Source organism: Oryctolagus cuniculus, chromosome 7 (genome assembly GCF_051225735.1).
Source record: "Oryctolagus cuniculus isolate XC-2025 breed Fujian yellow rabbit chromosome 7, ASM5122573v1, whole genome shotgun sequence".
Taxonomy (NCBI): domain Eukaryota; kingdom Metazoa; phylum Chordata; class Mammalia; order Lagomorpha; family Leporidae; genus Oryctolagus; species Oryctolagus cuniculus.
Window position 1 is genome coordinate 55,292,477 of NC_142873.1, and position 16,756 is coordinate 55,309,232.

Consider the following 16,756-nt stretch of genomic DNA (forward strand, 5'->3'; position numbering starts at 1 on the left):
TCTCTCTCTCTCTAACTCTTTCAAATAAATAAAATAAAACCTTTTTAAAAGGTCTGATCACATGCTCACACCCGCTGCAGTGGCTATAATGACAGCTTGGGCCATCATTGTGGCATAGCATGTTAAGCTTTTGCCTGTGATTCCGGCATCCCACACGGGCACTGGGTCAAGATCCAGCTGGCTCCACTTCTGATCGAGCTCCCTGTTAATGGCCTGGGAAAGCAGTAGAAGATGGCCCAAGTCCTTGGGCCCCTGCATCCATGTGGGAGACCTGGAAGAAGCTCCTGGATCCTGGCTTTGGCAGGGCCCAGCCCTAGCCATTGCAGCCATTTGGAGAGTGAGCCAGCGGATGGAAGACCTCTCTCTCTCTGTCTCTTTCTCTGTCTTTCCTCCTCTCAGTGTAACTCTGCCTTTCAAATACATTTAAAAAAAAAAAAACTTAAAAAAAAAAAAAAAAAGGACCAGGCTTTGTTTGTCAACTGAGTGAATACAGAACTAGCAGAGCTAAGGAATGGACCACAGCATGTCAGCCAGCTGTCTCTGACAATCCCCTTCATTCTCTCCATTTGGGCCCAGGAGCCATGAGTTACACGACATATGATAACGTACATGCTATGGTTTGGGGATGGTCTGAGTGTGTTCCCCAGGGCGTCATGTGCTGGAAGCTTGGTCCCCAGTGTGACGATGCTGAATGGTGGTTTTAAGAGGTGAGCAGGACACGGGGAACACTGCCCTCAGACGAGATTACAAGAGTTCTCTACAGGCTCCTGGTTCCCCTCACCAAGGTGGGTTGTCACAGCGCAAGGGGGCCCCATGGGCTTGGCCCTTCCCACACACGGTCAGTTCCCTTTTTGCGTCTCTGTCATGTCACCACAGCCACAGCCCAACAGATGTCGATGCTATAGTCCTGAATCTCCTAAGCTAGGAGCTAACTGAATTGTTTTTTTCATAAATGCCCATCTTCAGGCATTTTGTGATGCAACAGAAAGTCAGACTAAACCATTACACAAACCTAGCTGGGACGCATTCTGGCACCAGGTAAGCACTCAAAAACTGCTCACAAGTTTGCTCACGTGTCCTTCAGGTGACGTGAGCTGGAGCCCATCTACTCAGAGGCAGAACAGTGAATGGTTAAAATCATTCTGGAATGAGAACCCCTGGATTCAAATCCTGAGTGTGACAATTACAAACTGTGCCTCAGTTTCCCCACCTGAAAACAAAGGTTGGAGGAGCACCAACCTCCCAGGATTGCAGGATCGCTGTGAAGATTGAGTTGTAGGTTAAAAGCTGAGACGGTACCTGGCGCACAGTCAGGACCATGTAATTGTTCACTGTTGATGTTTTCTTTGTGTTGATCTGCCTCTCATATTCGATCAGTTACACTAGTGCCTGGTTCTAATATACACTACTTTCCTTTAAAAATTTCAAAACTGAGGCCGGCGCTGCGGCTCACTAGGCTAATCCTCCGTCTGCGGCGCCGGCACACTGGGTTCTAGTCCCAGTTGGGGCGCCGGATTCTGTCCCGGTTGCTCCTCTTCCAGTCCAGCTCTCTGCTGTGGCCCGGGAAGGCAGTGGAGGATGGCCCAAGTCCTTGGGCCCTGCACCCCATAGGAGACCAGGAGAAGCACCTGGCTCCTGGCTTCGGATCAGCGCGGTGCACCGGTCGCAGTGCGTCGGCCGCAGTGGCCATTTGGGGGGTTAACCAATGGAAAAGGAAGACCTTTCTCTCTGTCTCTCTCTCTCACTGTCCACTCTGCCTGTCAAAAAAAAAAAAAAAAAATTCAAAACTCAGAAAGTTTTAATTAAATGTCATTTTTAGTCTCTTTTCTATTTGTTTCTTGCTAAATACTGTCCAAAAAACACATCTAAGTTGCTAGTGAATGTGTGAAAAAGCCAGCAACTAATTGTGAGCACTAGGCCAAGAAGAGTGGCCAGTAGGGTTGCACGCAGAATGGTGACCACCTGTGCCGAGACCCACGCAGGTGCTGGCTCCTTTTGACCTCTGCTAGGTCCCTTAACCTGTGCCTCAGGCCATCACCTATAAGAGAGCGCCCCCTCCCCGATCCACCCTATCCCCTAAAGGTCTGCAGGCTACAGTAAATGAGGCCAAACATATAAAAGCCTTTGCAACTCCTAAGGCACTGGGCACAGGTTAGAAAGTACCTGATCTATTCATGGTATTTCAGATTCTATGAAATAACCCCCGTTTCTAAAAGTTCTCAAATAAGCCCCAAACTGTAGTCCTGCCAACAAGCAGAGCCCCAGCAGGTGCCTCTGATGGATGCTAACAAGCAGCCCGTTTCCTTTGAGAATCTAAAGAGTAGACATTCTTTTGACAACTTCCATTTATAGCTCAGTTGACTCAATAAAACCATCTTTGAATTGCTCTGCACCTGAGCCCACAGGCCGTGCCCAGTGAAGGCTCTGCACAAAGGGAGGGCAGGTGGCCTGCACCAACTATTCCCATGTCCCACATTCACTCTGTCTGTCCCCAAGTCCCCTCCCTCCTGTCCCCACACTTCACAGCAGGCTTCAGAAGTTGTATTTCTGGCTCAGTGGCTCTTCTAGCCACCGCCGAGTTTAGACCAGATTTACCGGAGAATCGGCAGGTGACCGAGTTACACGAGGGAAGAGGTCAACCCCACTCCAGCTCCAGCCCCCTCATTCTGGCTGCCACGGGACTCCCCGCCCTGCTCGCGATGACAGAAGTCTCCACTCCCCCAGCCCCGCTTCCACCTGCTAACCCAGGTCTCCATGGGAGGGACACAGGGGTCCTAAAGCACAGGCAAGGAAGGAGAAGCACAGAGGAAGACGCTGGGGACCGCCTCCAACGTCTCTCTCCTAGGACGGCTGACCCTTGCCACCCTGCAGGTGTCCCTGGGCAGCTGGGGTGACCGGCTGGGCAGTGGCTGGTCACAGAGGGAGGAGGTGGAGCGGTGTGCAGCCATGCAGTATGCCAGTCTGGCTCTTCCCAGTGGCTCTGCCCCGCCCTGCCCCGCCTAGCTATGCAGTGAGATGCCCCAGCTGTTCTTCCTTGAGCTTCTTCTGATTGCATCACCAGGCTACTTTCCTGGGCTGTTCGGTGTTCCTCCCCCTCCCCATCTACTGTGAAGATCAACCAGCCTTAGGGGAAGGCAGTCCCCCCACCCCAGACCACCTAAGGTGAAGAGACACCCTTCCCTCTCCCCCCAACCCCTACCTGCCCTCATGGGACTCAGAACCAGGCCCGAGGGCCCAAACCCAAAACCGCAGCAGGCCTCACTCCAGCAGTGTCTTGGCTACTACGTTTCAGAGTCCCAGATATCACTCATCTCCAGCGGGACCACAGCCTGATTCTCTGCACAGCTACAGCTCGCACCATTGCCTTTACTGCTGCCACTGTCAGAATTCAGTCCCTGCCCTCCGGAGCCCCCAGCACCCACACCCATGCTTCAGCCACCGCCCACTGCAGAGCGCTGCCCTGGCCTCTCTCCAAGAGACTGAGAGTTCACGGGCTCTGAAACAGAACTTTGCAGGCAGCCTGGGCCCTGCTCATGGCAGGGGTGTTATGCGTGTCTGCTGGTCGTCCCCCCAGCAGTGACACACCCGGGAAGCACTATCAGAGCCTAACACACAGAGGTGACTCACTCACCTCCATAGGCCTACTGCCCTTGGTGAAACACGCAAAATACCAGATTCTGATGGACAGAGCATGCAAATCAGACACTGACTCCCCTCCGAGGCCTGGGGGTCATCTTGAGCACTAAGTCACCTGGGCCTCAGGTGGCAGGTCTGAGGCAGAGGAAGGAGCGAGGGAGCCAGCCGGCACGGCGATGCTCTGGCAGAGTGACCTGGCTCCCAACCTGGGCTGGCCCACCTTCCTGGACCCCAGCCCAACTATGACAAAGGCAATTGTCCCGATACCCACAAAGGTGCCCTTGCCAATCTTGACTGCACCGCCGGCTACAATGCCACGGCAGTAGTAACTACCACTAGCTCAGTGCTTAGCTGTGCCAAGTAGGCTGCACACACGAGCACAGGCTGCCCAAGCAGTGGGCAAGGACTCTGAGGTCACACATCCTGGGTTACGCATCCCTGCAGGGACCATCTGAGTGCCACCTGTGTGCCAGCTCTGTGCCAGGCACTGGGGATGCCTGAGGGACTAAGACACAGCCCCTGTTCTCATGAAGTTCACAGGTCGTGGAAGAAAACAGATGGAAAAATAGGCCACAGAATATGAAATGGAGATCCCATGATGAGCGTATTAACCTAGCCCAGCCTCAGACGGCCAAGTGAGTCCTAAACAAGGCTAGCCACGTGACTTCGTGCAAATGGCTTATAATGACATCCCAATTGATTTCTAACATTTTTTCATGCATATCTTTAAAAAATAGTGCACCCTTACTATCTGGAGTCCCTGACCTGCACTTGATGCTTTCCTGGAAGATCACTAGGGTCACAGTTATCATTTACTGCAAAACCCAGGGTACCTCTGGGAGTGGGGGAAGGGGGAGGGATGATTCACAATTCCATTAGGACAATGGGGAAAATCAGATGGACCATGCTGGGCAAAGGATGGTCTCCTTAGCCATCACCCCCAGGCCAACTTCAGGGTCAAGAATGGCAGCAGCACCGTTCACAGCCTTCCTCTGTCATCTGCAGGAGCTGCCAACGACTCAGCCTGCAAAACCTCCAGCTGGGTAGCAGCCAGCAGCTGCCCTGGCCCATCCAGAAGTCCACAAAGGCAGTGCACACGGCGCTGCCTTACCACCGCCATGCAGCCCTGCACCCACTCAGCTCCTGCCAAACCCAGGGAAGACAACAGTCCCAGGCTGGCTGGGTCTCAGCTCCTGGCCTCCAGACCAGCGTCCTCCAGCAAGGTGCAGGCCCCCTTACCTCAGGTGGCCCAGGCTGTAGAAGCGGGACTCGCCATCGGTGGAGCGGACCACCTGCAGCGTGAACATGGGCTGCAGCTGCCGCAGCTCCAGCAGGACGATGGCCAGGTAGTGGATGAAGAGGAGGGCGTCCACGAGGGACACTGCGTATTGCACGATGCCCTGGTAGTTGCGGTCCCGCGAGTCCAGGATGCGGACCCCGTAAAACAGCCAATAGGAAACCACGAACAGGAAGATGAGGACCAGCAGAAGGGCACGGAACACAAACACCCGGGGCACGTCGGCCCTCTGTCTGCGGAAGAAGAGCGCCCAGGTCCCGATGAGCAGAATGAGCAGTTTGAACGCCATGGAGATGAAGAGCCCCTCGCAGATGGTGCCACAAGGCTCCAGCTCCTCCCGCCACAGGATCGGGGGCAGCAGGATGAAGGCGATGGGCGTGAGGAACACCAGGAGTCCCAAGACCGAGGCCACCGTGAGGCCCAGGTAGCGCTGGCAGTCCAGCCCCACGCTGTCCTCCATGTCCTTGCTGATCCTGGCGATGTCCTCCTGGGAGATGCTGTGCTCTGAGGTGCCTGTGATGGCCGTGGTGGTCTCTCCCCAGTTGTCATCCTGGGGGCAGGGGGAAGAACACCATGAGCATGCTGTCCCTGGTGAAGACACAGAGCACCCAGCCCTGTCTGCAGAGAAAACGGAAGCTTGGGGCTGGTGCTGTGGCACAGCAGGTTAATCCACTGCCTGCACGGCTGGCAGCCCATGTGGGTGCCGGTCCAAGTCCCAACTGCCGATGCAGCTCCCTGTGCCTGGGAAAGCAGCAGGAGTGACCTAAGTGCTTGGGCCCCTGTACCCACATGGGAGACCCGGAAGAAGCTCCATTAATGTGCCTGGGCAAGCAGCAGAAGACAGCCCAAGCGCTTGGGCCCCTGCACACACATGGGAGACTCTGAAAAAGCTCTTGGTTCCTGGCTTCAGATAAGCCCAGCTCTCAGTGTTGCGGCCATTTCGGGAGTGAACCAGTGGACAGATGATATCTCTGTCTCCCTATCTCTCTGTAATTCAGCCTTTCAAATAAATAAAACAAATCTTTAGAAAAAAAATAGAAGCCTACTAGAAATTTTTTTAACTACAACAATTTTCAGTGAAATGCTTTTTTTTTTAACATAAGCTGCATGGAATTTTTTTAAAAAGATTTATTTATTTTATTTGAAATACAAAGTTACAGAAAGAGAAGAAGAGACAACAGAGAGAAACAGATCTTCCGTCTACTGGTTCACTCCCCAAATGGCCACAACATCCAGGGCTGGGCCAGGCTGAAGCCAGGAGCTTCTTCTGGGTCTCCCACATGGGTGCAGGGGCCCAAGGACTTGGGCCATCTTCTACTGCTTTCCCAGGCCACAGCAGAGAGCTGGATTGAAAGTGGAGCAGGTGGGACTTGAACTGGCACCCATATGGGATGCCGGCACTGCAGGTGGTGGCTTTACCTGCTACACCATAGCACTGGCTCCTGAAATGTTTGTAAATGTATTATAACCTGTCCTTTTTGTATGCTAGGGTGTTTCCTAAGTATACCACTGAGTCTCATTCTGTGTTGAACCCCTGAGAGGCTCGGAGGGACACTGCACTAGAGTCTGGTACAAGGCGAACCTTGAAAGCTCATCTGTGAAGGAAACCCTGGTGCATCCTTCCCAATCCTTGCTGCATGACTCTGGCTGACAAAGTCCTCCTCCCTCTCCTCCCCCACCCCACGGTATGGGAGTGGGAAGTGCAATACTGATGATCTAAAGAGCTCTGAAGAACACAGGGCACACCAAAAGCCACACTTCATATTTACTCTCACCTGCATCCAGCGCACGCCTTGTTCAAAACCTTCTGTGTGACGCTCGCAAGACCCACCTGATGAGTATCATCACTGCATTGCTTACCGCTCATGCAGACTGAAGCCACGGATCTCTACACCCAGCATGGCTCCACAATTCCTTGTGATACATACATTTTCAGGACAAGGTTAACATCCCGGGCAAGGGAATAACCAGGAGTATTGGAATGGGCCATTTTACTTTCTTACTTTGTCTCTCTTTTTAAACTTCTGGGTTCTTGGGGCAATTAGTTTATTTCTAAAGAAAATTATTATGATTTTAAATGATTTGACTACTTCACTGGCAACTATGATTCCATCCCAAAGCAACCACACAGGAGGAAGAAGACACTGGAAAGCCAAAAGTGCTCCCAGGAGACTCTGCCTTAGAGATTCTTGTATGTGGAGGCCCCCACTGTGGCACAGTACCAGTTCCAGTCCCAGCTGTTCTACTTCCAGTCCAGCTCCCTGCTAATGCGCCTGGGAAAGCAGTGGGACACGGCCCAACTGCTTGGGCAGATGGAGTTCCAGGCTCCTGGTTTTGGACTGACAGAGCCCTGGCTATTCTGGCCATTTGGGGAGTAAATTAACAGAAGGAAGATCCCTCTCCCTCTCTTTCTCTCTCTGTGGCTCTGCCTTTCAAATAAATAAATAAATCTTTATTTAAAAAATTTTAAAAAGAGATTCTTGTGTATGATTAAACTCAGGGGGAAAAACAGTCATATGTAGTAGTTAGGCTAAGTGAAATTAGGACATCAACTTAGAAAAATCTAGTTTAAGTTAATAGCCAAGTTGGCTAAACAAGACATTTCTCATAATCAAATCAAGGAATGACCAAAAAAACTGCATGATTTGTGAAGTGATACTGATGCTGTAGGGCTTGGCCTATGAACAAACAGCCCTTCAACTTGCAGAGGTAGCAGTGTCCCTTGCCACGAGAGAAATCAATATTTAAGACAACAGCTAAAAGAAGCTGGAGCCCGAGGCATCGCTGGCAGACATGCACACTTGGCACAGCACCTCTGGAAGGTGCGCATAAATTCAAACACTTCACTGCATGGCCCCGCAGCTCCACTCCCAGGTTTTACCCACAACAAATGAAAACAGAAGCGCACAAGAGACTTGGGTAAGAATGTTCTTGACAGCTTCAGTGCAACAGCCAAGATGGTGCAACTCAAATGCCCACCCACCAAAAGGAGGAATAACAGCAAGTTGTGGTCATTCACACGATGAGATGCTACTTGGCAAAACCAACTGTTGAGACACACCAAACCATGGCTAACCATAATACCACCACGTTGAATGGGGAAAAACTCCTAGGACGCCAATTATATTCAATTCTAAAACAGGCAAAACCAACCAGCACTGACAGAACTTGAAACACTGGGTGCCTTGGAGAAGTGTGGGTAAGGACAGTGATGGAGATATTTGTGTTTGTATAGGGGAGTGGATTATATGGATTATTTGCCTGTTAAAACTCAAAGTATAAATTAAAGATCTGTTCAGTTCTTGGTGTGTAAATTTAGGACACTTTTGTGAAAAAAAAAAAAATGCATTGGGGCCAGCACTGTGGCGTAGTGGGTAAAGCTGCCGCCTGCAGTGTGGGCATCCTACACAGATACCGGTTTGAGTCAGGCTGCTCCACTTCCAATCCAGCTCTCTGCTATGGCCTGGGAAAGCTGTAGGAGATGGTTTAAGTCCTTGGGCCCCTGCACCCGTGTGGGAGACCCAGAAGAAGCTCCTGGCTCCAGGCTTCAGATCGGCCCAGCTGCAGCTCTTGCGGCCATTTAGGGAGTGAACCAGTGGATGGAAGATTTCTCTCTCTCTCTCTGCTTCTCTGTAACTGCCTTTCAAATAAATAAATAAATCTTTAAAAAAAGAAAAGGGAAAAAATATCCACAAATTCAAAGATATCCACTCTGTACTTTAAAAGAAGGTGAGTTCACAGGCTACAGAAAATGACTGGCTTTTACCACTCTTACTGAAGACAAATACAGGATTCCATGTTTTATATTAGGTCAAATATTCAGTCGATAATCAGTGCTGGAATGATTATTGCTAGTTATCTTGTGGACTACCACATAGCTCTGATTTGGCCCCCCATCCTTCTTCCTGCCGAACTGTTTCCAGCCAAGTCCTCTCGCAGAATTTGCACATATCTGTGCCTACACAATGCACAAAAGGCTCTCTCACACTCGAGGTTCTTAGAGCGGAAAGGATGTCAGATTCCCAAATTCAATCTCCTAGATATTTAGTGAAGAAACTGACGATTACACAGGCTGTGACTGCCCACGGTGACATTGCTGCTGAGAAAAACAGACTACAAATCCCATTTCAATGCTTTTCCCACCATACAGCAGTCCTGGCGTAAATACCAATAACTCCTAACACAGCTTCTCAGTACAGACAGGGGACAAAGAAGCTGCAAAACCAGAAATGCACCAGCACTTCTGAAGCCAGTCAGCCAACCACTCGTCCGTCCGTCCATCCATCCATCCACCCATCCACTCACTCACTCATCCCATCCACCCACCCATCCATCCTCTCAGAGCCAAGGCGGACAGCACAGCAGCACTGAAGATATCTGCTCACTGCTGAACAAACCCCACATTCAGCCCTAAACTGCAGCTCTGGGCCTCAGGAGCATCTGGTGTGCTCTAGCAGGAGTTCTAGTCCACCCACCTGGCTATAAAAGCACACCTGTGTGTACCTGCAGGTGTGTAAGATACACGCTTATCTGGATTCCCACCTCGTTGCGGCTGTGGATCATTCACTGCTTTCTTTACCCGGGGCAAGGCTGGACATGCATGCACTCAGGAAGTGCTCAGGGTATGCAAACAGCTTTCTGAGTACAGCTCAGAGGGGCTGCCAGACAGTAAGAACTCACACAGAGTTTCTTTAACACTGTAATAACCCGCCAGTATTTCAAAATTGAGTGACTTCACATAAAATCTGAATCCCCACGGCTTTTCTTCAATGCTGCAAGCCATGTAATGACACGGAACCCCCGCACTTCTGCACAACAGCCTCTTCTGGAGCGGAGGGAGAAATGCTTGCTCCAGCTTTCCATAGACTTCCTTGCTGCACACCGTGGCCTGACGCCGCGGTACTGCGCAGGCGGCTTCTAACCACAGGAGCTCCTTCACCCTTGATGCCTCCCTCCCAGGCAAGCCGTGCAGGATTTATTTTACGTTTCTGGCAGCAATGCCCAGCCCTGGGCTGTCCTAGCCTCCTTCCTTCTCCTCCCAACACTACTTAAGCTTTCTTGAGAGTGAGTTTCCTTCCCTCTCTTACACTGTTCCATTCTGGAATGAGTCTCGGGAGACGCCAGCCTGTAACTCTGCCCTGCCCTGTCATCAAGCTTGCTGGCTTCTTTTCAACACCATTCAAAGCTGGCCAACCAATCACACTTCAGAAGACTCCACAAGCTACCCAATGACGGGGCAGCTGCGAGCCAACCAATCACACTTCAGAAGAATCCCCAAGCTACCCAATGACAGGGCAGCTGTCCTTAAACCAACAAGAAACCACGAGACATAGATAAACTAATTAACATGCTAGAAAAATAAAGACAGAAGCCCAAGAGAGCCTACTGCAACAAGACTTAAAGAGAAACATTTACAGAAAGGAGGCCCGGGCAAGTGGCGGTGTTCTTACAGGCCACCTTCGCTCCCCACCTGGACTTCCTCTGTGCGCGTGGAGTCATTTGCCAACAGGGGCTCCCCAGTGGGAGCTTGGATGGTGACAGATTTTTCTGACCCCCTGCCATCTTTATTCCGGGGTGATTTGTGTCTCTCTCTGGTTCTCTCTCTGAAAAAAAAAAAAAAAAAAAAGAAGAAGAAGATAGGATATATTTATGCCATGTGAATATGTAACTCTGATTTAGCAAATTATGTTATAAATTTCACTGTGAATTAAAAAACATTCTACACACACATATGAGTGCGTGCATACACACACACACACACAGAGAGAACACCAATATCTACACATCCCACCCTCCTGCAAGGAGTAAATGATTTTTATTCCCTACTCAATATTTTCTGCCCTTCTAAGGCGCACAATCAAGGCTGTCACTGGGCTTCTATCAGCAGTGACTATATTTTTTCAAAGTGTAAAATTTTAATTTTAGAATTTGTATAGCTAAGGCACATTTTATTGTAATAGTTATGGTCTTGATTTGGTTATATTTGCCTAAATTAATTCACTCCCTAAATGGCCACAACAGCTAGCAGTGGGCCAGGCAGAAACCAGGAGGCAGGAACTCCATCCAGATCTCCCATTTAGGTGGCAGGGACCCAAGTACCTGGGCCATCCCCTGCTGCCTTCCTAGGCAGGAGCTGGATCAGAAGAGGAGCAGCCGGGACCTGAACTGATGCTCCAATATGGGATGCCTGCCAGCGTTGTAGTGGAGGCTTACCTGATGTGCCATGACTGGCCTCTCTAGGGTTTTGTACTTTAAATAAAAATAAAATAAAGAAAGATTTATTTGATTAATTTGAAAGGCAAATCAACAGAGAGGGAGAGACAGAGAGAGAAAGAGATCTTCCATCCACTGGCTCACTCCCTAAATGGCTGGGGCTGGGCCAGACTGAAGCCAGGAGCTAGGAACCCCATCCTGGCCTCCCACATGGGTGGCAGGGACCCAAGTACTTGGGCCATCCTCTGCTGCCTTCCCAGATGTATTAGCAGGAAGCTGGATTGGAAGTGGAGCAGCTGGGACTCGACCCAACACTCTGATACGTGATGCCAAATGCCAGCACTGCAGGTGACAGCTTAACCTGCTGCACCACAACGCCTGGGGCTTTTTAAAATCAGGACAATACTGCAGAATATCTAAGTGTCGGTCTGGCCAAAAAAAAAAAAAAAAAAAATCTGGGACACACTGTCACTCTAAACCTTCGGACTAGAAGAGAAGAAAGGAAATTCTAAACCAGTCCAGAGATCCATTTACTTCTTATTCTCACAATTCAAAATGAAAAGTCATTCCCACAAGTTCCAGCTGAGCTCGCAGACAGCCACGGAAACAAACAAAACCAGGACAGATGACAGCAAGAGGTGTGAAGATGTGTGTTTGTGGGGGTTTCTCCTAAGCAAAGCAGCCTGGGGCATCACTTTAATCCCATGCACCTTCTGGATGGTCTTCCAGGGTGACTGGAGGACAGCCTGCTACCAATCAATCAGAAAACTACAAAAGGAAACAGTTTGCATGGACTGGTCAATAACCCTTGTAGATGGAAACTGACACTCCCAGCTGCAGCTGGGAGGGAACCCGAGGCCCCACCAAAGAAGCCCCTTATTGTCAGCAATCATTAAGTTCCCTCACCTCTTGGCTCCCAAAGACCACCATGACATCAGTCCTCCTCCACCGCTCGCACTCCCTTGAAAAGTCTTGCAGACAGGAGTGAAGAAGCATTGCACACGCAGATTTCGGAGACAAACAGATCTCCTAGATGTGTGACTGCACAAGCCATTCAGTCTCCTTATGCGTGAAATACCATGTGGGCAATGTGCTCAGTGCAGGTTCGTGGGCTAAGTGCTCAGTGCTCAGTAGCTGTTATCACTATCCCTGCTATTAGCACTTGCCCATGGCACAGCACTTGTCAGACTTCTACCTTATCAATACCTCCTTAGGATCAGCACTGGTTAATTACTTCAAAGAGCCAAGAGGCTAAGCTACCACAGGCTGCAGATAACCTCCAGTGACACCAGCTTTGTCCCTAGAGCCTCACTTATCACTCCAACTCATCGCTAAGTTAGAATGTAGAAACAGATGCAATCTGGTCAGCCTAGGTGTTTTGTTTTAAACAGACAACTAGGGAAAGAGCCCATGGACAGAGAACTGTTCTGTTTACCCACAGATGTGCCCAGCAACACCAACTGCCTGCTCCAATGCATGAGACACTGAGCAAAGTGCCTCCCTAGACTCACTTCACTCAATCCTAACAACAACCTTAAAGGGTCAATAGTGTTTTCCCATTTTACAGATGGGGAAACCGAGGTTCGCAGAGTTTCTATGACTTTCCAAAGTTACAGTAAATGGCAGAGTAGGAGATACGACCTCCATTCAAGACCACTATGCTGCATGCACTATTCTGAAAAGCAACTGGAATATCAGATGGCAGAAGTACTCCTGATGCTGGTCTTCACATCCCTACACTGTACAAACTAGCAGAGCTACGAGGCATTTCTCTGAAGCTACTGGGAAGAGGAACAGCTGGACTGTGACCTTAGCTGGCCCTGGGCTGTGTGCTTACAATCCCTTCAAAAGCCACTCACTGGGAGGAGCAATCCCCACGTGTGGGAGAGACAGGTGAAGCCTAGGATGACTGCTCCACCCCCAGACCCACCATGGCCAGCGGGGCCAGGGCCCCCTTTCCATTTTCTGTTTCCACTCTCCCCAAGTACAGTCATAGCCATTTCTCTCCAGGCCATCAGCCAGGTCCCATGCTCACCTAACCCACCCATCTATCCACTGGTCCCGTGGGGCAGATCCTGTGACAGCACAAATTCCAGTGGAAATCAAAATTCCTTCACCGAGAGCCAATGCCCGGAGCCCGAACAGGGCACCCCGCTGTGTGCAGAGGAACCACCTGGCCTGCAGATCCACTGGATCCATGCTCCAAGAATGCGTCTGCAAGAGAGAGCCTCTCTCTTCACCAGCAGCCCAGGGGACCTGGATGTTGGTGGCACAGGAAGCTTTCTCCAGGACTTTCTGACCCAGTGCTCCCGGGGAGGGGTCTGCTGGAAGGACTGCTTAGAAGTCTGCCTTTGCATGAGACGCCCTGGACACAGCAGCGGCTCTGGAATGGGACCCTTAAGTTCATGTTCAGCTGTTCGATGTTGCAATGTACAGTGCTTCTCTGTTAAGAGAGAAATAAGTGGATGCAGTTGGGAGAATGGCTCTGGGCAACATGGACAACAGTGACTGAGGGATGCCCAGAGCTGACACCTGCCCTTCCACCCACTGTCATGTGAGAGGCAGGTGGAAAGCCCATCCTCCTGACTCACACCAGCTGGGGGCACTGCTCTGTGCACCGGTCCTGTCATCAAGACCTGACATGCAGGCCTGGAGTTGTGGCGTAGCTGATAAAGCCCCCACCTGCAACACTGGCAGGCTATGCGTGCACCAGTTTGTATCATTTCTGATCCAGCTCCCTGCTAATGGCCTGGGGAAGGGAAGGGAAGGGAAGATGGCCCTGTGTTTTGTCCTCTTCGTGTGCTGTCCACGTGGGAGATCCCAATGAAGCTCCCAGCTCCTGGCTTCAGTCTGGCTGTTGCAGCCACCTGGGGAGTGAACCAGCAGATGGAATCTCTCTCTCTCTCACTGTCTCTCCCTCTCTCTGTGTAACTCTTTCATATAAATAAATAAATATTTTAAAAAAAAAACACCTAACATGTAGCTTTTATAGAAATTACTGGTCCTGGATTACAGCTCTGGGAAGACCTTGGAGCCAAGCCAGTACTTAACACTGACACCCCACAACACTGCCGTTCAGGGCTCGTCAGTGTGTAGCACTATGAGTGGCATGTGGCCAGCTCACTGCACTGTGTGTGCACCCAGACGTTCAACCCTGTGGCTCCGGAGGCTGTAACTTGCAGAGGCGGTCCCATGGATGAGACCAGCCGTGCACATGGCCTATCTGGACATAGGAGAGCAGGGAAGGAACAGGCTGTAAACCACTGGGATGGGAGTTAAAACACACGCACAGCGACATGGCGTTCCAGCGCCACCTGTGCGATCTGGATCACCCGTGTGTCTCTGCTGGGCAGCTGGCTCAGTCCCCGCGTTCTTGGTATCTTTATGTCTGAATGTGCCCATCTGTTAAGTATATTTGTACATGTGCAATTTGTGCACACAGAGATACATGTATTTGCGCATGTGTGCAGGGGGGTGGCAAAAGCAAGCATCACTGTGCAGGAGTGTGCGTGTGTGTGTGTGTGTGTGTGTGTAAGTGCAGCAGTGTAAGCCACCATGGAGCCGCACCCCTGGGGCTGCTGTGAACACCATCCCCCTCCTCGCAGCCGGGATCCCTGTGATTCCCACAGTGCTGCCGGTTCCAGCCAGCATTTCCTGGGAAGACTGTTGAGTCCTGTTTCTGCTGCTGGTCTATTTCTATTTGGGGAAAGCTGGCCCCACCGGTTACTCCTCCCTTTCCTTCTCTGCCACCACCCACTACCTGTCCTTTCTCTGCCCTGCTGGGGCCTGGCTGGCTGCTCCCTCTCCACCCTGGCTGTGGGGGGGGGGGGGGAGGCTGGGAGCAGGGCCCACTGATGCCGAAGCAGCCTCCCTGGCCCAGGCTGCCCTTTTTTGGACAATGCTAATTTTTAGCACACTGGCCACAGGGGGACACTTCATTTCTCTTTCAAAAGAGGCATTTCCCTTCCAAAGAGCAACAAGTCTGCTCTGAAACCTGAGCAGAGCACCTTGGCACTAACTTCGGGCCAACAGCATTGCCTCTGCGTGCCTCAGTTTCATCGCCTGTAAAATGGGGCTACCACCTCCACTCCAGCACTGCTGTGAGGATGAAAGGGAACGCCCAGGAGAGGCCTAAAAGGCACCCAGGAAGCGGTCATTAACACTCCTGGCAGCTGTAGTCATTAAATCAGGAAACGTGCACACCGAACACAAAGGTCAGGTGAGGGCGGCTGGAGTGCGCACCACTTTCCCAGCCAGTTCACCTGATGCCCTCTGGAGACTGCAGGCAGCGGGAACCAGGCCACTGACCTCCTGGCATGAAAAGAGTCACCTGCCACCTGCCTGGACGCCGGCCAGGCCAGCCCTCAGGATGATCACCGCGTCATCGGGTGTATCAAGTTTGGTGCCCTTTGTTATTCCGGCACACTAACATCTCCCGAAGCCAGTCCCCCTGCCGCTTTCCTACACTCCCATTCAAATCCTCGAGCAGGGCAGCTTTCACCAGGACCCTCCTGGGGCAGCAGGCCCTTGGCTGGGTCTGAGGCTGGCTCCCAGGCCCTGCACAAATGCTGCTAAGCATTCTTCCCTCCTGGGCAAACCCTGCCTACAGATTACAACTGCGCCCGCCACTGCCTTCAGACTCACCTGTGGGCAATGACGTCCTTTCTAAAGAACTCACAGAACGTGCCCACCGACGCCTCATGCTCAGATCCCCTCGCTCAGAGCTCTGGAACATTCCTGGAATAACTGATTTAGCGTCACAGCCTGTGTTAACATGTGCCAAGTGCTTCCCACACGGGTCCTAGAAGGCGCTAGGAGCTCTGCACTGTGTTTTAATGCGAAGTCACAGCCTCTTAAAGTGACCCCGGGAGCCCTCGGAGGCCTGAGGCAGCAGCAGGGCCTGGCACAGGCTGCCCCTGGGCAGGCGGGGCCTGAGAGGCGGCTCCAGCTAGGGATCCTGCAGGCCACCCTCCTCTCTTCACCGAGCACCAGCATGGCCCAGGCCCTGTGCTGCGCAAGAAGGAGGCCTCCCATGCCGGCCTGGGAACTGGTTTCCCAGGAAGGTCCACAGGTTGACTGTGGTCAAACAGCCGTTTCCAGCATTTTCCAAGGCATTGGGTGTGTGCACTCGCAGGCTGAGTCTGTGCTGACTCCCCCAGGCTCGGGCTCTGGCCTGGGACTCAAGGTCCCCCCAGCAGCACCCTCACCTGAGCACCTGCTCTTTCCCTCCCTGGTTATAGGGGCTCATCTGGGATCCAACACAAACTCACTGACTGCCTTCCTCCCAGCTGTTATGACTTTATGAATAAGACTTGGTCATCTGTATTCAGAGACAGCCATGGTCCCTATGCAAACACGTACCTTACAGTGTACAGGGGTAGCTGTTATAAAGGCACCAGGTCTTCAATCTCGTTTTTGTAACAAGGGCTCATCAACACTTTCTCGTGTCATTAAGTGTCTTTGAGAATTTTTTTCTTTACATCTCTCATTCCATTTTTTCAGGAAATTACAGAATGTACATCTGTAAAAACCTCAGCGAGCGCAGTCACCATCCCAGGCTAAGCTCCTGCCCAGCAGAAGACCCAGCCTGGCACTTGGGGTCCCATTTCC

At 51.4% G+C, this 16,756-nt stretch overlaps 1 protein-coding gene across 3 annotated transcripts in view; it reads right to left on the minus strand.

Annotated features, from left to right (window-relative positions):
• VANGL1 (VANGL planar cell polarity protein 1) overlaps positions 1 to 16,756 on the minus strand; it is a 48,857-nt gene that overhangs the window by 21,356 nt on the left and 10,745 nt on the right. For all 3 annotated transcript variants that reach the window (XM_002715738.6, XM_089336995.1, XM_051856129.3), the window contains exons 3-4: positions 10,404 to 10,536; positions 4,876 to 5,483 (exon numbers count right to left, since the gene is read on the minus strand). In XM_002715738.6, coding sequence (XP_002715784.1) covers positions 4,876 to 5,483; positions 10,404 to 10,536 — 741 coding nt within the window. The remainder of the gene's footprint in view (positions 1 to 4,875; positions 5,484 to 10,403; positions 10,537 to 16,756) is intronic.